The 24201-nt window shown below is 45.4% G+C and overlaps 1 protein-coding gene and 1 pseudogene across 3 annotated transcripts in view; one reads left to right on the top strand and one right to left on the bottom strand.

The window, feature by feature from the left end:
• Il16 (interleukin 16) overlaps positions 1 to 24201 on the bottom strand; it is a 111232-nt gene that overhangs the window by 73488 nt on the left and 13543 nt on the right. The window contains exons 1-3 of one of the 3 annotated variants that reach the window (XM_005381444.1): positions 20131 to 20260; positions 19669 to 19801; positions 14202 to 14590 (exon numbers count right to left, since the gene is read on the bottom strand). In XM_005381444.1, coding sequence (XP_005381501.1) covers positions 14202 to 14489 — 288 coding nt within the window. In that variant the 5' untranslated portion in view covers positions 14490 to 14590; positions 19669 to 19801; positions 20131 to 20260. Of the gene's footprint in view, positions 1 to 14201; positions 14591 to 19668; positions 20261 to 24201 lie in introns of those variants that run through there. The other 2 variants (XM_005381443.1, XM_005381442.2) reach the window with 2 other exon arrangements.
• On the top strand, positions 20306 to 21326 carry LOC102024901 (annotated as a pseudogene).

Below are 24201 nucleotides of genomic sequence, written 5' to 3'. Positions count from 1 at the left end.
GTGCACTCACCTTGCCTTCATTGTACCAAGTGGGTAAACACAAAAATTTCTTCCTATATTCCTCAGGCAAAGGTATTGAGATGCACAGCCAGCTACTATTAGACTAAAAAAAATTTGTAGTAGAAAAGTAAAGGTTGTGTTTGTGGAACCCAGTGTTATGCTCCTCTGGAGTGCAATGCTGGGGTGAAAGGTGCCCCCCTCTGGATGTGAGTGCTGCTCACCCTAAGGCCAGGTAGCCTCGACAGAATGAATATAAAGGACAGAAAGAGCGCTGCTGCTGCTGCTGCTGCTGCTGCTGCTGCTGCTGCTGCTGCTGCTGCTGCTTGTCTTCTGCTGTCTCCTGCCTGCTCTGCAATGGCTCTCTACTGTACTACCGATTATGGACTGAAACCTCTACAAACTGTGAGCAAAAATAAACCCTTCCTACTTTAAGCTGACTTTCTAGGGGATCTGATCAAAGTAATGAAAAACTGACACATGTAGGACCTCATCTAGTAAAAGATATATATGCCCTTACTAGGAAAAAAGAAAGCACAAATCTTACTTAAGGACATTATGTAAGTCTGAATAGTGGAGAATTTTTTTTATGTGCAGAATATTTTTTACTTTAAGGAGGAAAAAAAACTAACAAAATACCATGTTTATGAAAATGGAAAAAGTGTCCAAAGATGTTAACTCTCCCCCAAATTTACCTATAAATTTATTTAATGGAGTAATAAGCAAATTTTCAAGGATTTTTTAAGAAGATCACAAGCCTGTCCTTAAATTTTTATCGAGGTGCAAAACACTTCAAATAAGAAAACATATATAAGGACAAAGAGGGAATTTTTCATATAAGAGTATAATAGTTGCCTGCATTTATTTATATATTTGTATATTTATTTATTTTATTGGTCCACATTTGCAGTACACAATGTTTATATTCCTTTTGTGGAGTTGGTCCATGTATATAATACAGCTTAATTCCTTTTTACACCCCCTTTACTTCTCTTTCCTCATCTCTCCTTCCATCTCAGAGAATAAATTATTTTAAAATATAGTGACTGAAACAGTAGAATATTGGCATGAGAATAGAAATTTGACCAATAGAATAGAATCAGGAGGAGCTGGGGATATAGCTCAGTGGCACAAGTGCCTGTCTGGCAAGCACAAGGTTCTGAGTTCAATTCCATGTACCAAAAAAAAAAAAAAAAAAAGAATAGAATCAGGAGCCTAGAGACTGCCTCATACTCATGAGAGAAATTTGAATTGTGGTAGAAATGGCTCCTCAGCTCATGACAGAAAAAGGGCAGCTCAATATAGCATCCTGGGAAAACTGGTTCTCATGTAGAAAAACAACCATGTCCATCAATTCCAAACATCAATTCCAGTTGGGTTAAAAGCATAAATAAAGATGCAAATGTAAGATGTCCAAAAAACAACAGAATAAGCCCTATAGTGGAGTATGTTTATTATTTTGGGGGAAAAAAAATCACAATTTTTAAGCAAGACACAGGATGCAGAAAGTATAAAGAAAGTGATTGATAAATTTCACATTAAAATGAAAAACTATTCATCAATTAGAATCAAGTGAGAAGTTAAAAATTGGGAGAAAACAGGTAAATCTGGGAAAACAAAAATACTAGTTACCCAAAAGAAAAAAAATTAAATATTCAAATGGGCATAACACATAGAGGAAATTTAAAAGTTGTATAAACAGAAAAATATGTGCAGCCTTATTACTAACCAAGGAAATGCACATTCCAACTAAAATGAGAAGAAATTCAATAATCAGGCCCCACACTGGAAAAATATTTAAAATCGAAAATCAAGAATTGATGAGGAGCCAGACTCGATAGTGCACACCTATAATCCCAGCACTCAAGAGAATGAGGCAAAAAGATCACTAGGAGTTCAGAACCAGTGTGGGCTATATAGTGAGTTCAAGGGCAGCCTGAACTATACAGCAAGACCCTGCTGAAGAAGAATTTGGGGGGAGAAGAAGAAGGAGGAGGAGGAGATGAAGAGGGAGGGGGAGGAGGAGAAGGAGAAGAAGGAGAAGGAGAAGAAGAAAGAAAGAAGAGGGGGAATAGGAGGAAGAAAAGGAAGAGGAGGAAGGGAAGGAGAAGAGGAAGAAGAGGAAGAGCAAGAGAAGGAAAAGTAGGAGAAGAAAGAGAGGAAGGAAGAGAAGAAGAGGAATGGGAAGGGGAAGGAGAAGGAGAGAGCCGTAAGAAACTTGTGCCTACTGATGAAAGGATTGACTGACACAACCACTTCTGAAAAGTACTTGGCTTTCACTAGAACACAGGAAGATGGCCACATCCAGGACTCACTCTGCTGAAAATAGCACAGTGCCCTGGAGGCACGTACAGGGCATCCTCAGTAGGAGAAAAAGAGAGCTCTCCCAAAGGTCCACCAATAGCAGAATGGTTACGTAACTAGGATGGTGTGCACACAGTGAGATATCACAGAGTAGTGAAAATCAGCGACATTCTGCAGTGAAATCACATGAATGAGTTCCTGGAACATAACGTTGAGTAACAGGAGCAAGTTCACCAAAGAGGAATTGCTGCATAATTGCATTCATGTCATGTTCAAAAGTCAGCAGAACAGAGACTTCCAGTTCCAGGATAAGATCACATAGGCTCACTTCCCTCCTCCCTGCTGAATACCCTGGAAATTACTCAACAGGCAACAATAACAGGATTCTGCCAGTCAGAAAGTACTGACTAGGGACCTCAGGACTTAAGGAACAAGAGAGTGGTGAGTCCCAAGATTGTCTTTCTATCTGCTGTACATCCCAGACGGGGTACTGGTGAGGCCTACAACCCAGTACTGCCAAGAGGCGAACAAAAGAGAAGCCAATTAAGAAGCAAGAAGAGTCCAGGCAAGAGGAAATTTCAGCAGGGACCTGGTAGGGGGCCAGCCTCTGCACCATGACCAGGGCTCCAGAGTGTGGGCTAACACACTGCTGTGTAGAGAACAGCTAACACACTGCTGTGTAGAGAACGTGGCCCCACCCTATCACAGGAGACAGCAGGTGGCCCTGTCCCCCAGCAGGCATCATTCTCCAGTGCTTCATTTTCCTACCCTGCACATAAATGGGTGGCAGAAGGGACCCAAGCACCAACAATTACCAGTGACCCCAGGGAGCCAGTGAAGGTCTTCCTACCTAAGGTGCAGAGATGTGAGGCAGAGCTTCAGGAGTTCCAGAAGAATGAGGCAGACCAGAGTGGCCATGCAAAGATACTGATATCTAAAATGTGGTTGCAAGAAAGGTCCATAAGGGTAGACCAGAGCTCTGTGCCACACCAACAGAAAGCTGCTTGGTAGTTCAGATAAAAGATTTAAATCAGATCAAAAGTTTACTAGCAATAATCAAAATGTCCAAGACGCAATTAAAAGTCGCATGTAATGTTATAAACCAGGAACCCACAATTCAAATGAGAAAACACAATCAACTAATGGTAACATTAAGAGAAACCAAATGTTGGAATTATCTGACGAAGATCTTAAAGCAGGAATTATCAAAATGCTTTAGCAATCATTTGAAAATTCCATAGAAACAAATGAAATTTTAGAAAATATCAACAAAGAAATAGATATTTTTTAAAAGAAACAAATAGAGATGATAGAACAAAATACAACAAACACAAAAAGATTAACACTAAAATGCCATAATCAACTTATGAAAATTGACACAAAAAATTCTTGAAAACAACCAAGAGAAATGACACATTACCTAGAAAGAAATATCAATTCAAACAACAGTATCTGTCACACCCAAAAACATGCAAAGCAGAAAAAAAAAGGTAAAATATATTTTTTCTGTTTATTTTTTGTCTTTTCTTTTTTTTTTTTTTTTTTTTTTTTTTGAGACAGAGTCTCGCTATGCAGTTCAGGCTGTCCTTGAGCTCACTTTGTAGCCCAGGCTGGTCTCAAACTGACAATGATCCTCCTGCCTCAGCCTCCCAAGTGCTGGGATTACAGGCGTGTGCCACCACGCCTGGCGGTAAAATATATTTTTAAGTGAAAGAAAATTTATGCCAACTATACATCCTATATGTGTTAAAACTACCTTTCAGGAATGAAGGGGAAAATAAAAGCATTGTCCAGTGCGTAAAACTAAGAATTCATCACCAGCAGACCTCTCTCAAAGAACGGCAAAAAGAACTTTCCAAACAGAAGGCGATAAAACAGCTGAAACCTTCAGAAAGGAAACAATAACAGTTAAAATAGGCAAGAACAGAAGCTACCACAATAGATTATCTTCCCCTCATAGCTTTAACTATATTTCATGGTTGAAGCAAAAGTTATCATAACCCCTGCTGCAGGCTCAGACCCCTGCTGCAGGCTTAGTTGATGTACAAGAAGTACTTCAAGTGAGAGCATTTAAGAAATGAGGAAGGTAAAAGGAAATAAATATAAATAAGGTTTTTACACTATACTTAACAGGTAAAATGCCAGTACCAATAGGCAATGTGATGAGTCATGTGTGTAACTGGTAATGCATATGTCAACCACTGTGCAAAACAATTATTTTCAAAAAGAATTATAAGTAAATCAAAGTGAACTCTTAAAAAAATCATCAATAATCCAAAGTATTGCAAAAGAAAAGAAATGGAGGAACAAGAGATAGAGAAAGACAAGCAAAGACAAATACTAAAATGACACAGGCCCTAAAGTATCAATTGTCCCTTTAAACATAAATGGTGTAAATATTCCAACTAAAATACAGAGATTGATAGAGTGAATAAAATTTTCAATTTAACTATATGCTGTCATAAGGAGCTCATGAAAAACATAACAACACAGGTAAATTGAAAGTAAAAGGATAAAAAATAATGCAAACATCAATCAGAAATAAGTAGAACTAAACAACAATTCAGGTATACAAATGGATGTAGTAAACTACATGGGAAAGCAGAGGAATGACCCTCAAAGTGAAGGGCAGCAGCCTTCTCTGTATATACCTCAGACCTCAAAGTTAGTGGTAAGGTTTTTTTTAAGCTTGATGACTGATATATAGGTAACTATGATACTTTTATTTTTTAGGGGCTGGGGATTTAGGTCAGCGGCACAGCGCCTGCCTGGCAAGCACAAGGTCATGAGTTCGATTCCCGGTACTGGAAAACAAACAAACAAACAAAAAGAATAGATACTTTTATTTTTTAGAGTATGTATACATTTTGTAAATTTATTTTTATACATTCAATATTTAATAAAATATTTTTAAATGATCTTATGACAATAAATTACAAACCATTCATGTGGTAGGTGGAATCTCATGGAGCCTTAAACATTTTTCATTCTCCTAAGCTGGTGGTGGAAGCGCAGATTGCTAGATCAATTCTCCCTACCTAGAGTTAGCACCCAGAAACTATTTGGTGGAAACATAAATTTTTTATTGTTTGCTGTTTCAAATAGGAATAATAGAAACTAAGGGTGCAGGATAAGGGAGGAAATTAGGAAGAGATCTAATGGCAGATGCTCCACTGAGCTGAGCCTGAGGAGACAATTCAGATGTGGGTGCGTGAAGGAGAGTGGGAGGAAGATGCCCCAGGCAGAGGCTGCATCAAGGACAAGGCTCAGGGGCTGTGTGCAAAGATGTGAGGACCCTAGCTGGGCTGTGAAGTTCAGAGGAAGAGCAACTTGGGGAAATAGCACAGATGGTTTGCTAATTCTGTTCATTTTCCACTGTTCTCCTCCTTCTGTCTACCAAATCCCCCTTTGCTAACAAAATGATGTCTTGAGGCTCACTGAGATTCAAACAACCAACATATAAGACCAGCTTCTAGCAAAATAGCTCCAAGTATCTCCTGGGATTGAATGCAGCAACTAGAAATCATGTGGAATTGAGGGACAGTGAGCAAGTGAGCATTATCATACATGTACGTGGGCAGTCCTGCCTCACCTCCTGATGCCCAGGCTCCCTGGGAGTTCTGAGTCCCTGCCCCCCTTCCAAGGGCTGCTCTCCTGTGGCAGGAAGAGGCAAGCAGCCAAAGGATCAGGTTTCCCACTTGCCAAGTAAGCCTGGGCCACAAAGCCACAGGCTGGGCTGCTCACAAGCGCCAGAATGTAGGGCCTTGGCCACCCTCTCTCCACCCACAGCACATGCCAGAGATTCAGAGGGCTGATCTGACCTCGTCACAGCCTGAGTCACGCTACATGAGTGGTGACTTTGCCTGACCAATATTTTGAATTTTTGAAGAAAAGCAGGATTTTCCACCATGTAGATCAAAGCATTCTGCATCCTTCCACAAGGGCGGCTCTGGAGGAGGCCTTCTGCACATGTCAGGTCTCCTCTGCTGCTGTTCTTCTCCCAGGTTCAGCACGCAGCCACTCCACATCCCAGCCAATACCCAAATCAATGTCCAAAGTAAACCAGGCATCGGTTCAGAAAGAACTGATTGAAGTTTGGGCCATATCAACAGACTGCCTTATGGGTGGCCTCATTCTACCCATGTATGCAATCACTCTCCCCACAAGTATTTATAGAGCAGTTACTCTGGGCCAGTTCCCTGTCTCATCGGCGCTGGGTTCCACAGGATCACACAGCGTGGGTGAACACAGGCCTGCAGGCTTTTTGGTGGCCTGCTAATATTCAGGGAGAGAGGTTAAGATACAAATGTTGGTGGAAGGTGTCTGAGTCCTCAGGGGAGCTTGTTCCCCATTCCCATCCTAGGTCTGTGCCGTCCAGTGCTGTCTGTGCAATAGTAGGATGCCAGAGCAGCTGTCTTCCAGGAGAGGGTACAAGTGCCCCACACGTGCAGATAAGGCACCCAGAGGTGATGGGCGTGTATAGGAGGAAGACAGGGTAGGGAGGTCACCATCCCAGGCCAGGGACTGGGATTCCCTGTTCTCTCCAACATGGGCTCCTTGGGGTCCAGGAACCCCATGAGTTTGGCCTGAGAGTTCTCATGCAGATACACTAACCAAGCTGGGAGAACAGAATGCAAACTGTAAATACAGCTTTGCTTTGATTTGTAACTGAAATACTGAGGCACTTGGCATGTCTATCTCACCAGGAACCAGGCCCCAGTGCTGCCTACAGGGGAGGGCAGCCTGCTCCAGTCAGAGGGAGCCACATGGGGTGGAGGAAGGAATTCTGGAGGAATGAAGGGTGACAGGAAGGTCAACACACGAATTAATGCAAATTAATGCTGACCACAGCATACTAAAAATGACATCTTCTGGAGTTTTTAAGTATATGTAGAATTACAATGCATGACAATTATTTTAAAAAGTGGAAAAAAGTAAATAAGGTTGCATATTCTAAGTTCCTAGCATTGTTTGGGAACTGGTATAAAGTATTAATTTATATTAAGACTAATACATTAAGAATATATTTTTATATTTTATTAATAAAAATAACTGTAGAAAAGTTATAACTAACCAAGTAATCAAAAGAGAAGTAGAGTAGTTAAAAATATATTAACCCAAAAAGGTCAAGATGAAAGAGGAAACAGAATATAAAATACTTAAGGCAACTAGAAACCATGTAAGAGACCAGACAGATCCAAATACATCTGAAACTACATTAAATATAATTGTGTCAAAATCCACAATTATAAGACAAAGATTGCAAGACATAAGAAAGATAAATATGTGCTGCTTGCATAAGATATGCCTTAAATGTGCAAGCACAAATTGAAGGTAAAGAGGGGAAAGGAGACACCATGCAAATACTATCCAAATAATAGTAGGGGAAGCTATACTGACATCAGATAACTTTCAGCAAAAATCACCACTAGAAAACAAGAGAAATTTCAAAATTCTAATACTATTAAGTCACCAGGAAAATATAAAAATCTATAAAAACCAATGCATATAAAAGTAAAATTTCAAAATATATAAAGCAAAAGATGACAGAACTGAAGAGGTAAATGGACAAACCTACACTCATGGTGGGAGACTGACCCACTTCCTTAAGTAAATAATAGAGAGATGGAGTTGAGAAAGATAAAGGCCTGGGCTGGGGATGTAGCTCAGTGGCATAAGCACCTACCTGGAAAGCACAAGGTCCTGAGTTTGATTCCTGGTACCAAAAATACAAACAAACAAAAAAGAAAGATAAAGATCTGAGAACCACAGTTATCAGACTTGACCTGCTGTACAAATACAAAGCACAGCACCTCACTCAGACTACACAGGTAATATTCTGTCTCAGCAAATTTCCAGAGATTAAGATCATTCACAATATGTTCCCATTTTCTTATTACAGAATAGTTAATCTAAGAATTAACCAAAACACAGAGAGAGAGAGAGAGAGAGAGAGAGAGAGAGAGAGAGAGAGAGAGAGAGAGAGGACACTAGAAAATCCTCAATAGATTTCTAAACAAACTGTGAATCAAGCAAGAAATCACAATAAAGAATAAATATCTATGACTGTCTATACAAGATAATGGAAATATTCCAATTCAAAATTTGTGGGTGAAACTACTACCTTAGAGGAAAATGTGTAGCCTTAAAGCATTTATTAGGAAAGATGAAAATCAACTATCCAGGTTTCCATCTCAAAAACTAAATAAAAACAGATAATTAAACCTGAAGAATATAGAAAAAAAGAAATACTACAGAACAAAGATTAAGTAGAAAACACATGACAGAGAAAATTCAATAAAATCAAAAGATAGACCAATGAGAAGACATAAAAGTGATAAATCCAATGACAAATTAAGAGGAAAATGAGACATAAAGTACCAGTATTAGAAATGAAAAATGAGTATCACTACCAGGTCTAAAAGGTAGCACACAAACCCAACTGAGTGTAACTGGAGAAATCTGTAGGACCCATGGATGGTATCAATATCAATATGCTGTTTGTGATATTGTGCTGGAATTTTTGCAAAATTCAGGAGATGAGAAATGGTACATAAGATTAAAACTTCTTGTAAATGTAATTATCTCAACAAACTTTCAATAAAATATAAGATTTTTTCCAACAACTTTATGCTGATAAATTTGAAAATTCCAAAGAAACAAATTGGTAAAATTGGTAAAATATTCCAATTCAAAATTTGTGGGTGAAACTACCACCTACTACAAAAAGGCATCTTATCAAAACTGATACCAGATAAAGTTGAAAATCTGAATAGTCCTACATCTACTAAGTAAATTCAACAGTAACTGAGAACCTCCCACAAAGAAATGTCTAGGTCCACATAGTTCAGAATTAAATTCTTTGAACCATTTTTAAAAGTAGAGAATCAATATTACCCAAACTATTCCAGAGAATGGAAAGTTCAGAATACTCACTGTAGAAGAAATCAAAGACATCACAAGAAAGTAAATTTTAAGTTAATTTCTCTCATAAACACAAATGGCAGCAATCAAACTTTAGCATATGAAATCCAGAGTGATAGTGTATGGGTAATACTTAATAACTAAGCTTATTCTAGTAATGCAAAGCTGTTTCAACATAAAAAGGCCAACCTCTAGAATTCACCATATTAAGCAAGAATAAAATGGAAAAATTCATATAATCATCTCAATAAATGTAGAAAAATAATTCCTAAAATTCAACAATCTATTGGGGGGACCTCTTTTCTGATTGTGAGTAAGGGAAACTCCTTTAAGCTAATAAAGAATTCCTGAAACAAAACAAAAAATTACAGCAAACTTTGCACTTACTGATATAATAATAGTGAAATTTTCTTCTCCATGTCAAGAATAAGACTGGAGCCTGGGAAGGCCATGACGTGGCTTTTGTCCTGCAGTGTGACCGGGGGGATGCGAAGGAGAGCGAGCGCACATGGGTAGGTGCAGAAGAGACAGGCGAAAGGAACGGACTGGGTTTGCAATCACCCTTCTCCTGGAACTGGCCAACTCTGGGTTGAACACTACCCAAAGGCAGCTCTGCTGCGCTAGGAACTCAGGTTCCCACTTGTGAACTTGGGGGACACATTCCAGCCACCGTGTCTTTGCCTTTCTGAGAGCATTGGATGGTGTTAGGACTTAAGCTCTTGGTCATGGAGCTTGCCAAGGAGGGTGCAGCTAAGGTACGGTGCAATCAAAGCATCTCAGAAACAGGCCAGAGAGCTTGGGTCAGGCCTGGTCACGCTCACCTGCCTCTGCGGAAGAAGCGCCGGAGGGGCCATCAGTGTGGGTGCTGCAGCGTGGAGGTGGAGCTGCAGGTGGACACAGCCTGGAGCCAGCTCTTGCTCGTACTCTTTCCTGGGGTCATGCCCTTGCCCATGGCCAGCAGGTCCTCTCTATAGGCCAAGGATCCCATGGGCGGGGTATGGGGTCCATTTCTGGATTCACCATTCGGATCCACTAGCACCTGGTTTTACTTACTGTAGCTGTATACAAGAATTTAAATGTCTGGCTATTTAAATTTTCTAGCTTTGGCTTTCAAACTACCCTTGGTTATTCTGTTGGAATTCTCACTGGAATTGCATTGACTGTAGGTCCAGTTGAAGAGAGTTGACATCTTTACAATATTGAATCTTCTCACCCATTGCATGATATAGGTCTCTAAAGACTGATCATAGATTCGTTTGATTTATTTTTCAGCATACTCAATGACTGAAACTTTAAAAAATTATATAGCTCTATTTTTCCCTTCCCAAATTTTATGCTTTCCCCTCTCTATTTCACTTGTTAGAGCCTCCAGGGAAATGATGAATAGAAATGGTAAGACCCCAGGAAAGAGTACGAGCAAGAGCTGGCTCCAGGCTGTGTCCACCTGCAGCTCCACCTCCACGCTGCAGCACCCACACTGATGGGCCCTCCGGCGCTTCTTCCGCAGAGGCATCTCCATTGCCCTGTTACAGCAACACAAAACAGGCCAGCCAGTATCCTGGGAGTCTACCCATGGGGCATAATCCCACACCGCAGAACATGGGCATGGAACCCCTCCTTGTGACACTGACCAGCAAAACCATAGCTCGGGGAGTGCAGATCTGGTTAATTATGCTCCTCTGGACAGCAAGCTCCCTGCAGGTACAGCAAGCACCAGGTTTGTTTCTTTATCTCCAGAGCACAGCCCCAAACAGATGCTTTCCATTGTCTGAGGAGACTGAGAGACCTGGGGAGAAGAGAGAGGACCAGCAGGAAGGGGGAGAGCCGGGGGAGCTCCGATTCCTCCCACCTGGGTATCCTTCTCCTTGGGCTCAGCACTGGCCTTAAAGGGCATTTAAAATCCCTTTTCCACTTGAGAAAGGCTGGAGGCAGTTTATTTCCTCTTTCGCACGTGTCTGTGGAGGTTGTTCCTTCGGAAGCCCAGCTTCTAGCTTTGCACCAGATGGGCCCCACCCAGGGTCGAAGCCCCCTTCCCCCAGGGAAAGCCTGGCGGGATCTCAGGCTCAGGTTTCGGGGCTCTGCATCCACAGCATTTGCCCAGCACCACCAGCCCTGTGGGGCCATTTCTTTTCAGGATGAATGTTTATACAACTTCCTCTTCTGTACTTTTCAAGTTAGGCGTTTCTGGAAGACAGGCTGATGTCACAGGGCCTCATTCCAGATGTTGTTTTGAAACCGTGTAACCATGGCAGTGCTGGAGGCTGCTGAGTCTGTCTGGGCCAACTGAGTCACGCCCGACTGCAGGGCTGCCCGGGTTGGCGCAAGGAGGGGGCCAGCTGGGCAGGAACCCAAAAGAGCCCCTGCCCGGAAGGCGGAGGGGTGGGCAGTTGCGTGACTCTGAGCGCCTCCAAACAGGACATTGATACCAGCTGTGCCCTTTGACCTCTCTGACCTGGAATCTTGACCACGAGAACTGCTCAGACACCAGACGCTGCCTGCTCACAGGACACTAGTGGACCTTTAAGAATCTCCTGCTGCTTTCAAAGGAACAAAAGACCAGGGGCCCAAGCGGGACACCACACTCCCAGGTCACTCTGGCCTCAAACCTGACTTAGCCAAGCAGGCTGCCCCTTCCTCCAGCCACACCTGTCTGCCTCACCTCCAGGCCTGGCATGAGCCCCTTGCACAGGGCCATGCTCTTCTGGGTCTGAAGCAGCCTGCTCCCCATAAATGGCGCCGCAGGGTGCTGCTCCCCAAATCGATGTGCACGCTGGCACCTCTGCCCCCACCCTGTCACATCTGGAGCCACTGGCAGCCCCGTCCTCACCCTTAGCCCCTGAGGCTGGCACATGGACGGGGCTCCATAAAAGCTACTGCTCTCGTAAGTGCTTCCTTACTCTGAATCAGTGCCTGGACCCTTCAAAGTAGAAGTGATCGTATTCCCAAGCAGTGAATCAGGCTGTTCGGTGGGCTGCTCTGGCGCAGGTGGGCTTTCTCGTGTAACTGTCACAGCCTTGTCTTCATAAACCCAAAGGAGGTTTTTACTATTATTTCCATTCTCAGTTTAGGTGAGAAAAGTGTGGTTCAGAAAGGTAAAGTGAGTTGTCCAGGTCGGGCGGACAGGAGTGAGAGTCCAAGCCAGCCCATCAGAGGAAGGAGCCAAAACCCCCAAGCCCTGTGCCATAGCGTCCCACAGAACAGCAAAACTGCTGCAACTGTCTTCCTCTTAGGGCTTTAGAGGACCAAGGAAAACAACGCAGGACCTGTGGAATTTTTGAAGTCACAGCTCCTGAGAACATGGCACCCGAGTCTCACAAAGAGACGGAAAATGTGAAGTGCGCTCCTCCTCACTCCATACCCCTCCTCTTGCTTCCTGCTTCCTCCTGGCCTGTCATTATTTGATGTAATGTCATTTGTGGTCCCTAATGTCTGCACCCCCCCGGCCAAAGTAGAAAGCGCTGAGGACAGGGATGAGCCCGCTTGACTCACCCTCTGAGCTCCAGAAGTAAAGACCCCACCCTGACATGTGTGCCCATTTCCTGCCCCTGCCCCCTTACAGGGCATTTTTGGCTCTGCTGTGTGCAAGTGCTTTGAGGGACGGGTTCGGAGCCTCAGTGACTGACACACACTAGGTGCTCAGGAAATGCAGATCTGCTCCAGCATCAACTGGGATCTTGAAATGATCGTGGAATGTCACTCATCTGAGCTCCTCCGGCTGCCTTCCTATTGTCATTCATGTGACTCTCCCATGGCCAGCTCTATATGTGTCCCATCACGCTTGGCCACCTAAAGCTGGCCAGCCTTCCCCGAGCCATGAGGATGCTGGCTTCTCCTACTCTATCAGGAGAGTCCAAGGTGTATCGAGGAGTCACACTGGGTGACAGAGAAGCCCGGACTGGGTGGAGACTATCAGGATGCTGCCCTCTTCCCCCAAAATAAGACCTAGCTGGAAAATAATCAGCCTTGAAAACCAGAGACTGGACATGCCAGCCCCATCAGCCTGTCCCAGCTTCCTCTGCCTTCCAACGCTGCCACCAAGCAAGAGAACAATGACGGCAGGAACCGCCAGCATGGGCTGTTGGGACGGCATTTCTGATCTCTAATTTTTAAGGCTGATTTCTATTTTCTGGCTAGGTCTTATGTTCGGGGAAACACAGTGTTTGGCTCTGAAGGTCAGCGGGCTCTCTGTGTGCCATAGCATGTTACCTGATGCTGCTTGTGTGGCAGTTAGTGGCCTCCGCCTGAAAGAGGCCAGCTGCTCAAAGGTCCTTGGCCCTTTCCTTCCCAGTGCTGTCCGCTGGTCATGGCCATGTGACCACCTAAGGGACCTGGCGTAGGCCCCAGGAGACCCAGGGGGCTGGCCCATCCCTGAGTGCACAGCACTGTCACCGGTCTTGGGCTTGGCGATCCCCTCTTCTGCAGAAGGCACGAGGCAGGGAGCTCTGCAGGGAACGACGGGAGAGCAAACTCCTGCGGTCAGCCTGGATCCCACAGGCCCCTGCACTGTCGATGTCATTTCACTGACAAAAATGGAAATATGACCCAACAGAAGAGAAGGCATTCTAGATTCTGGCAAGTTCCCAAACACCACTTCATCCCCTTTTCCGATTTACAGCTTCACTTGTCACCTTCCCCACCCAAGCTCATGTTGAAGTTGGCACAGGGCTCCTGGAAAAGGTTTCCGGGTGGCACTGAGGGAGCCGCATCCTCACCCCTGCGTCTGGGATCTAGGCTCAGGGTACCTTGGACAGACACAGTGCTTTGCAGCATTTCTCACGCAGGAGTGGTAACTGAGCCTAATTCACTGCCATGCTCCTTGTGACCCTTCCTGAGGCCCTGCCTCAACTTTTTCCTTGCTGTTGCTTGGAATTAGAACTCCTTGGCTTTCTGGCCTTTGAATACATGATTTAAAAACTTTAATCCGCAGCCCCAACACCAGCCACAAGCTCCACAGGCCCCACAAATCTTGGGCATACCTTCATGAAGAACATCCTCCTACCGCTTTTGCCGCGGTCACTCCCGACTGCTTGGAGTTGAGAAGCCTCCGAGGCCGACGCAGCCTCCGATGTGTCTGCCAGCTGTACAGCAGAGTGGAAACTCCCCTCCTCGCCCTGGCCGAGCGGAGTCTCAAAGGGCTCAGGGTACTTCTCATCCGGGCTGGAGCCATCGTCCCCCATCCTGGCGTTACAGAGGATCAGAGAGCGGGAGATAGACCGGAACTTCGTGGATTTTCGGCTCTTTGTAGAACGGCTGTGTGGCTCCATCCGAAGAGAGGAAGTAAAGCTGCCCTTCTTCCTTTCCTGGTCTCTGGCCCTTGGTGCGCGGGTGGCAGCTGAACTGGACTTAGCCACCACTTCATGAGTCCCTGGAGAGAGGAAACGAAAAGCACTGTGACTTGCTGTGGGACAGCAGGGCAGGACAGAGTGCAGGAACTGGCTGGGTGCCATTCCCCCGGAAGCAGGACTGATGGGCTGATCATCCTCTAGGGTCACAAGACCTTCCAGACTACTGCACAGAAAGGGGTGTATAAACGCAATGCACTGGCAGACATAATCAGCATCTCAGGAGAGAGTACAGGGGTCGGGGCATCCAGCACTTTGAGGTTTCAACTTGGAAGCCAACCTTCAAGCAAAACCTGCAAAGAGCTTGGCCTAGAGAGCAGACAGGAGGGGCAGGGGAGACTAAGCCCTACCTGCGTGGCTGTTGTTACCCCTCGATAGGGATCCCAGAGCCAAGGACAGTGCTAGCGCAAGTCCTCCCAAGAGCCCAGGACCTGGGAGGCTGGGGTCTAGCCCAACACCCTGGCAGCTGGAGGAGCGCATCAGAGAAGGTGAGGCATGCCAGCACCTGCAGAAGCTTAACAACCGCACTTGCCCTTCCAGGGGCCCAAGGTCACACACACCCAGCAGGACTGCTCAGGACTCCCGCTCCACACCCAATCCCCAGACCAAACTGTCCAGGCTGAGGGACCCCAGACTGACCCCCATCAGGTGCACACAGCCTCCCTTGGCCCAGGTCTGCTGATATCAACCCCCGCCAGAAGACTCACACAGCTAGGAGTCAGGTGGGGCAAGAGTTACACAGCAGTCACTTTGGAGCCTGGGCCCTCCGCTGTCATGAATTATGGCCCCCTCATGTTGCCTCACTCTGTCCCTCTGTGCTGAAGCTTTGTCCAATGGGAAACACACCACACCAGGGCTTGTTCTGTCTTACAAACAGGGTGCTGTCTCCCTCCTGTCCCTGTCACTTGGCAGCCGTCCTTCCCTCCTCTGCAAGCCCTGGCCTCACACCCTGCCCCTCACCACCCTCCCACACAGCCAGGCCACTTCCTTCCCCTCCACTTCCACTTCAGAAGGGTCCTGGGGAGTGACCCCAACCTCCAGAGTTCACCGTGTGCACATTGGCAGGTCGGAAAATGGGTGCCAGCACTTGACACCACTAGGGTGCATGGGTGCTCCTCTTTGGGGCAGTTTTCTTCTTCACTGCAAGCCTTGGTTTTCACCTCCATGCTGCCAGCACCCCCTCTGCCAGCACTTTGGACACTCTGCATGCTCAGATCCCACTGGGAATCATGCCCAATCCCAGAGCCCCTGCTGATGCTCCCACACCCCAACCTCCTTCCATCTTGGTCGGCTGATTAGGATGCCCTGCAGCCTTCCAGAACTTGGGGGCAGGAAGTGTGTGTGTGTGTGTGTGTGTGTGTGTGTGTGTGTGTGTGTGTGAGATCAGCTAGTGTCCATTCACCATTTGAAAACTTGAAAGACAGTCAGCTCTGTGCAAAAACCCTTCTCTAGTACTAAACAGGGGGTGCCACAAATATGAATGCCTGAGGGTCACCACGTGGAGAGGACAGCCTGACCGGGCCAGCACAGAAAGTGCGGAACTCATAGCGGTGGGGAGAAAGAAGAAAACACAAAGCGGGACAGACAGAAATCGTGAAAGGGGCAGATTCCACATGTTATTAAATGAGCACCTAGATGCGGCCATGCCTGGAGCCACATCTGTTTGGTTATGTAAATCAATGGAACTCTTTTTTGGCTTTAAAGACAATGGAATCATGGTTCTTCTCTCTGACACAGCTGGCGTAAGGCATGGAAAACAATGACATCCAGGGCCAAGAGAGCTCTCTTAGCTCCAAGCCTAAGAGAGAAGCATGATCAGGGTCAGAGTCTGAATTCTCCTAATCCCACCCTCCTGGGCCAGGATCTTGTGTTCTTGTTCCACCAAGCACTGCCACAGTCCCTATGGGTCCCCAGACTGCAAACCCACCCCCCTCTCCCCCAGCTGCTCTCCCCATGGGGCAGGTCACCCATGGGAGTTCCCAGGACAAGACAGCGTATGGAGCACAGAGAGGAAGAGCCACACTTGAAGTCTGCAACTGGGAAGCCAGGCGGGGCCCCCGGGGCAACTGCCAACCCCCCAGCCCGGCATGGAGCAGGAAAGACAGGGACAGTAATTGAAAACACAGGGCAGCAGCACATGGCTCCGCTTAGCCTCAGCAACCATGCCGGGACGCTGCCCACACCCGGCTCCCTCTGTGAGGCTGGACCCACATGCTTTCCCCGCTCGGGTCCAAGCTCCGCCAGTGCTTGCCAAGCCCTCAGCAAATTCTCTCTGCCCCTGACTGATCCCCAAAGGTCAGCCCAGGCTCTGCAGGCCTTCTGGGAACACAGCAGCTCCCGACAGGCAGGCTGGGGGCTGCTTGTCCATCTCTAGACCAAGTGGCAGAGGACCTGCTCTGTCTGGAAATCACCCACCCAGAGAGCAGCTTTTCCCAAGCCAAGGCCGTGTTCACCCCACTAGGCCTCGCTGCTTGCCTGGCCCTAGAGCTGGAAGGCACCCCTTCCCCCACCCCCCGGGACTGTGCCCAAGGAGGGAGGGGGGCTGAGCTGCAGCCCCAGGCACCCAGAGCTGGGGAAGGCCCAGCGCAGAGGGGGTGCTGCTGCCCACAGGAGGGGTTTTTGAACTTTCCCTGGTGCTGGACAGAGACCTGGAAGCTTGTCCTCCTCCTTCTTCCTCCCTCCTCTCTCCAACCCCTCTGCACTTTTGCTCTCCGCAGGAGTGCAGCCCCCCTGTTCTCACAGGGCCAAGCTGCCCAGAAAGACCACTGCTCTTCCGCAGGGACCAGACGGCTTTCATTCTGCACATCCATCCGGGGGGTTGCTGCCCACACGGGGAAGGGGAGCCAGTCCCTCAGATGTGCTGCACAGTCCTGAATTCTCTGACAGTGTCCGAGCTCAGAGCCACATTTGCAGTCAGGTCACTGCAGCCCAGGGTACTTTGGGTTTGGAACTGAGTGACTCAGTGATAGGAAAGAGAGTGCAGTGTGCGGTTCGCTCGCCCCCTCCACTCTTGAAGTGTCCCCAGAAGGGTTCTGCGAGGTGGCAAGGGCACGGGCCACCTCTGTCTCTACTTTGCACGCAGGCTGCGATACCACATGGCACCTGTGGGCCTCAGTTTCCCTTCTGGTTAAGTGAGTAGGCGGTGTTGGAGCTGGTTTTATTCATGATGTATTTCCTCCTCTGCCCTGTTCCCTTGGAGAAGAAGCAACTCCAGCTCAATACTTTTATGTTCCCAGAGCTGCCAGGACCTTGGCACAGCACCGGGACATTTGCGGGGGTAATAGAGGCAGATGACATCACAGGACCCCCCACCTATATCACCAGGAGAAGCAGACCATCCCGCCTGGGACCATAGAAGGAAGGACACAGGTCACAGACAGAGGGGCAAGCAGCTGCAGGGGCTGGCCAGGAGCAGAAGGTGGCTCGGCGCTACCCACTGGGAAGACAGGCTCTGGGAGGCACAAGGCTGGCCCCACACACTGCACACTGCACACCTGGAGGAGGTTTGGTCCCTGGACACACAACAGGGTGTGTTCTGGACACACAACTCAGCCCCACTCAGGCTTCCCCCCAGCTCTGTCAGCCTCCAAGTGAGCAGAAGCAACAATTGCTCTGAGAGGGATCCAGACACACTCAGGAAAGACACGTGCAGCTGTGTCACTCTGCAGGGCAGCCAGGGCTCCCTCTTCCTGAGCCAGTGCTCAGAGACGCTAGTAATGTCACCGCAGAGGCAGGGAAGGAGGCTGCAAACAGGGACACCCACAGAGCGCTGTCTGATTGGGAGAAATGGCAACAGGAGTGCAGATGCGCCACCCAAGACTCAGAAGCCAGGGACAACCTCAGTCTCCACGCCCGATCTGCTGCTTGTTACCTGTGCAGCCCTAAGCAAAGCATTTCCCACCTTTGTGGCTTCCCGATGTCCCCGAAAAGAAGATCTAACTGGAAAATAAGCCCTAGCATGATTCTTCAGGATGCTTGTCATATAAATCCTACCCCAAAATAAGCCCCAGTTAAGATCATCAGGCACATGGACATATTTAGTACATCCACTGCAACATACAACAGGTGTCCTGAATTATAATATTAATGTATAATTGAATATAAGTAATATAATTGGTAGTAATACTAAAAATAAATGCTGATAGAAATTATAATTAAGTATTTGTAAATATCCAGGCCAGTGCCTCTGGACGAGAGGTAAACACCTCTCGCGTGTAAGCAGATGAACTTGAGGCTCACGGCCGGATGAGCAACTGGAGTACAGACACATCTTGGGAATACCGTGCGCACCTGCCCATGAGCGGATGTGGATGTGTCTAAGATGAATCTTCATAATTCAGTATGCCGTGTGTTGTAACGGGTGTACATAATGCACTCGTATGAAATAAACAGTTTCTGAATTTTGGTGCCTGCAGTTATTCGTTGCTTTTGCATGGATGTCATTCTTAACTGCCATCATTTTCACGGCCGTTCCTGTCTCATAAGTCTTCAATGAACACTTGATATAACAGTAAATTTACAGGGAACAAAAGTAATTGTACATGAAGAAAACAAGACATCCCCTGAAAATAAGCCCTATTGTATCTTTGGAGCAAAATTTATAATAGTCTTATTGTAGGGGAAATAAGACAGATACCCACAAAATACAGTGCCAACCACTGTGAGCAGTAGAGGAAATCATTCTAAGAGGTACTTTTCTTGGTTTCCTAGCACACAGCCTGATTCAAACAAACAAAAACAAAAAATTTTACTCAAAAAGTAGCATACACCAAAAGTTTGACCCACGATGGCCAGATTTCCTTGCATGTCTAAATGAATGAGAAAAAGGGGTAAATGAGAAAAATAGTGAAAGAGAGCAACCTAAACATTCATCAATGGGACATTTTGTTGAATATATTACAGTACACTTATCCAGTGGAATACTATACAGCCAAGAAGAAAAGAGGTGAACTTATGCAGACATGGCAAGTTGTTGAGCACAGTATATTGTAAGACTAATACACACTATATGTAGATTTATATATACATATATACATATACAAGTATGCACATACTCTTGATTACAAAATTATTTACTCATATGAGTAAATACAATACTTACGTTTTAGAAGGCACAGGAAGGTTCTGGAAGATGTTATACGTAAGGACTTTTTCTCTCCTACTTAACTGCCTGTACTCTATTTCTTTTTACCACATCTGTGTATCACATTTATGATGCAAAAACTACAAATTTTCTATTCAGGAAAAATAAAAAAAAATTATGATTAACTTTTAACAGCCAGTCGTTCTGAAAGAATTTCCTCAGTTCCTAAAATGTCTGACTGAAATATTAACTGGGATTGCCTCCAATTTATAGGCAAATTGGCAGAGGAAATCTTCCAACCTAGGAACTCTTTTTAAAAAACATTGTCTTTTTGTGTGTGTATTGAAATTTTATTTTCAGACCTTCAACCAAATTTTATATTCTTCTTTATATAAAAGGCAGCCTCTCTAAAGGTCTCTGATTACATTTCTTCCTGAACATTTTTGTTTTATAGTTTGAATTAAATCATTGGTAAAATACTTTTTCTAGGGATTGCAGCGAGAGGAAAGGTGTCTCCTTCACTTCGCCTGGTACCCGCAGCCCAGCCCCCAGGGAGCCGAGGGGCGGCAGCGGCGCCCCTCAGCAGACTACCAGGCCACCTCCTGCAGCGACCTCGTCATGGCAACCCATAAACAGACTTGCGCAGCGCAAGCTGGGAAAACAAGAACGTAGTCAGCGCTGGACTGTCTCTGCTCACGCGCAATGTGTACTCCTCCATCATGTACTGGCCTTGGCAAAGCTGCCAAGAGATATTTTCAACAAAGAATTTGGCTTTGGGTTGGTGAAACTGGATGTGAAAACGAAGCCATGCAACGGTGTGGAATTCTCAACATCTGATTCATCTGATACAGACGCTGGAAAAGTTACCGGGACCTTGGAGACCGAGTGTAAATGGCCTGCGTATGGCCGGACTCTCACAGAGAAGTGGAACACCGATAGCACTCAGGCAACAGAAATCGCAACTGAAGATCAGATTTGTCAAGGCTTGAAACTGACATTTGACACTACCTTCTCACCAAACGCGGGAAAGGAAAGTGGTCAAATCAAGTTCTCCTGTAAGAGAGAGTGCTTAAACCTTGGTTGTGATGTTGACTTTGATTTTGCTGGACCTGCAGTCCACGGATCTGCTGTCTTTGGTTGTGAGGGCTGGCTCGCTGGGTACCAGATGACCTTCGACAGTGCCAAATCAAAGCTGGTAAGGAATAGCTTTGCAGTGGGCTGCAGGACTGGGGACTTCCAGGTACACACTAGTGTCACCAATGGGACGGAATTTGGAGGATCAGTATATCAAAAAGTATGTGAAGATCTCCACACTTCGGTAAACCTTGCTTGGACATCAGTTACCAACAACACTTGCTCTGGCATTGCAGCTAAGTATCAGCCGGATCCACCGCGGCCATTTCTGCAAAGAGTTATTGAGCTCTCGTTTAACTGAAGTGGGTTACACTCAAACTCTGAGGCCTGGTGTGAAGCTTACACTGTCTGCCCTGGTAGATGGGAAGAGCATTCATGCTGGAGGCCACAAGCTTGGAGGCTGGATCCATTCAGAAACCTCTGGCAATGGAGATCAGATTTGACCTTAATGATTTCCATTTTGACCAGCAGGCTTTTATTTCCCCCCAAGAAGGTGATCAAACAAAGGATGATCTAAACAAGAGTTGTGTTTTAAATATTTAGACGGTTACCTTGTTGGTTTGTTTCTAATTGAATTGGTTATCTAGTTACCAATGCTGCAGTCATGCAGTCACCTCTACATTATTTAAATGTATTTAACTGTTAAAAGTGCTACCCAGCAATAAGGAAACAGACCTCTCTGAGAACTGAAAACAATACTTTTTCTAGTTGTTTGTATGAAAGTCATGACTTCTTCACATTTATGTTATAGCAGGAAAGCTTAGAGATCTCTAATAGCCCTTATTAGTTCTAATAGTTACTCAATAGTTTGAATCTCTTGTCACGTGGATCTCTGAATGTTAGCAGACTTCGCTTAGAAACACTTCTACCACTTACTCTATTTTTTAATTTTGCTGGTGAGAGCTTCTGGAATATTAGTAAATTAAGAGACAATCTAGGGTTTACATGTCTTTTCCGGACATTAATAGAAACTCCTCTAACATTTTCTGGTAGGTAGGATATTGGTTAATACATTAAGACAAAGTGATTTTTATTATATTAAGAAACTCCGTGTCCCTAAGTTTAACTTAGAGGGCTTTCTCATCACAAACGGGTGGTTACTTGTTAAAAGGCTTTCAGCTTGTTGGCACTCTGGTGCGTCTTTCCTCTTTTGATTTCGGGGAAAAGCTCTGTGGTTTATTGTTGCTTTGAGCCCCTCAGCCCACACTGGCATCTTCTCTCTTCTCCCGTAGGGCCATGTGAGCTTGCCAGGACTCTGTTTAGAATCACTGCATCAGATCCACAAATAGAAGTGCCCTGCCGACTCACCTGGCAGTGTCTTCAGTTTTGCTGCCATTGTAAAAGAAACAGAGAAACCAGATCGCTCTTCCTACTCTCTGAAATAATTTCATAATTAAAATACAGCTAGCTCCAACAATACTTAAAATAATCTTTCTATCAGTTATCTTTCAGACCCGGCATCATTTTTAGGTGGTTCTTTGAAATTTTTTCTGTGACTTCTTTGATTACTGATCTGTTCAATTTTTAACTCGACCCTTTTCCTTTGTTAATGTAGACCCCTTAGCTGGTCATCAAATCGGTCTTGTACTCAGACTTTTGGATTCACTAGTGTAGAGTGGCCCATCAGAGACATATAATTTTAAATCTTTTCTGTGAAACACTGTGCAAGCTCCTCACCTCTTGGCACCAAAGCGGTTAGTTTCTCTTGCTTGCCCTTCTCTTTGTGTCATTCTGGCTTCAAGGAAGGACACCTGTTTCAACGGCCCTTTTAAAGGGCTCATCTACTCGTCTTCTTCATTGCTTCCCAGTTGATTTGTTTCTACTTTAGTTACTTCTTCCTTCCTAGTTTTAATGTTTGTTCTGTTTTTATGTCTTCTATATTTTGCTATTTATTTCCTTCAAGTCCATTCTTCCTACTTTAGAAATATGTCAGGAAGGGGTGACGTGCTTCAATTTAGAGCCCAAGAAAACCGTGGTTCCCATTTCAATCCTATTATTTACTCTGACCGACCTTGGCAGGCTACTTAAGCTTTTTGTGACTCAGTATTTTTACTTATAAAATGGGGATGAGTATAGTAACCATCTCACGGCAATTTTACAATAATAAATTGAAATACCAGTGTAGGATGTCAATTTCTTAGCATAGTTTATTGGGTAGTTTTATTGCCACCAGAGTCACATAAAATGATAAGATAGAAATTCTCCTCTGAATACCCATGATTAATCACCTTTGCCTTTGCTGGGGCAAAATACGTGACATCCACAATTTAAAGGGGGAGCAGTTTAGTTTGGCTCAAGGTTTCAAAGTGTTCGGCATCCAACGCAGAAACATCATAGCAGAAGGGTATGGCAGAGGAGAGCTTCTCAACTTATGGCAGCAAGGAATCACAGTGAGAGGGAAAGAGGCATGAAGAGGGTGTGAAGACACAGTATTCCCTCTGGGGCATGCCATACCTCCAATGACCTATTTACTCCCATTAAGCCCCACCTCCTAACAGCTCATTGGCTATGAACTCAGCAATTGTCTAATCCTTTGATGAGGTCAGTGCCCCAATGATCCAATCGCCTCTTTAGACCCCAATTCTGAACACCATGAGAGCCCTCAATGCATCAATCCCTAGGGAACAATAAAAAATCTTGGCCACAACCCATAAATTTTAAAAGATGATGTTCTTGCTGCTGTTATTTTAGACACAGTCTGTAATTGCAATTTTGATTTCCAGTTTAAACTTGGTTCTTTTGAAGACTGCTATTGTCATTGTTAATTTCATGTGGTTAAATTTCCAAGTTTTAGTCTTGGGCTTGAGATTTTTATTAGAAAATTCCAGTTTAGCTGCGTCATGGCCACAGGCTGTGTCTTGAACATCTTTATTTGTTTGTATTTTGGGGGGTTTACCTTCTAAGCTAGTACATGATGTGACTGTGTTAGGCGTGTTGGGAACCACGGACACTTACACACCACATGGACACTTACACACACAGAGACACGCAGTAATGCAAATGCTTTGACTATCTCCATTTGGTAATTAGTTCTATGCAGGGGAAACATATTGCCCAGACAGTGCTTGGAGCTTGGAAAGGAGGACTGATCCTCTCCCGTACGTGCCAAGGTGATGGCACTGCCCCGAGGAGCCATGTCCATCCTTATCAGGTGAGGGTGAGTGAGAAGGAGCCAATAGGAGGTAAGACTGAACCCACTGCACACCTTCTCCAACCCTGACCCTGCTCACAACCCTGCTAATCCATTTAAGAGGCATAAGGACAGAAAAGGAGAGGGAGGAGCTGCCTCAGCTGGGGAACCCTGCCTCAGTGAGGGGAGAGGGTCAGGAATACTTAGGTTTTAAGGGTACCTGTTACCCCCTACTCCGCATAAGAATATATATATATATATATATATATATATATATATATACACAC

This window comes from Chinchilla lanigera, unplaced genomic scaffold (genome assembly GCF_000276665.1).
Source record: "Chinchilla lanigera isolate Chin_1 unplaced genomic scaffold, ChiLan1.0 scaffold00015, whole genome shotgun sequence".
NCBI classification, from domain to species: Eukaryota; Metazoa; Chordata; class Mammalia; order Rodentia; family Chinchillidae; genus Chinchilla; species Chinchilla lanigera.
The sequence above is the reverse complement of the archived record's forward strand: the minus strand, read 5'-3'. Positions and strand labels throughout refer to the sequence as shown.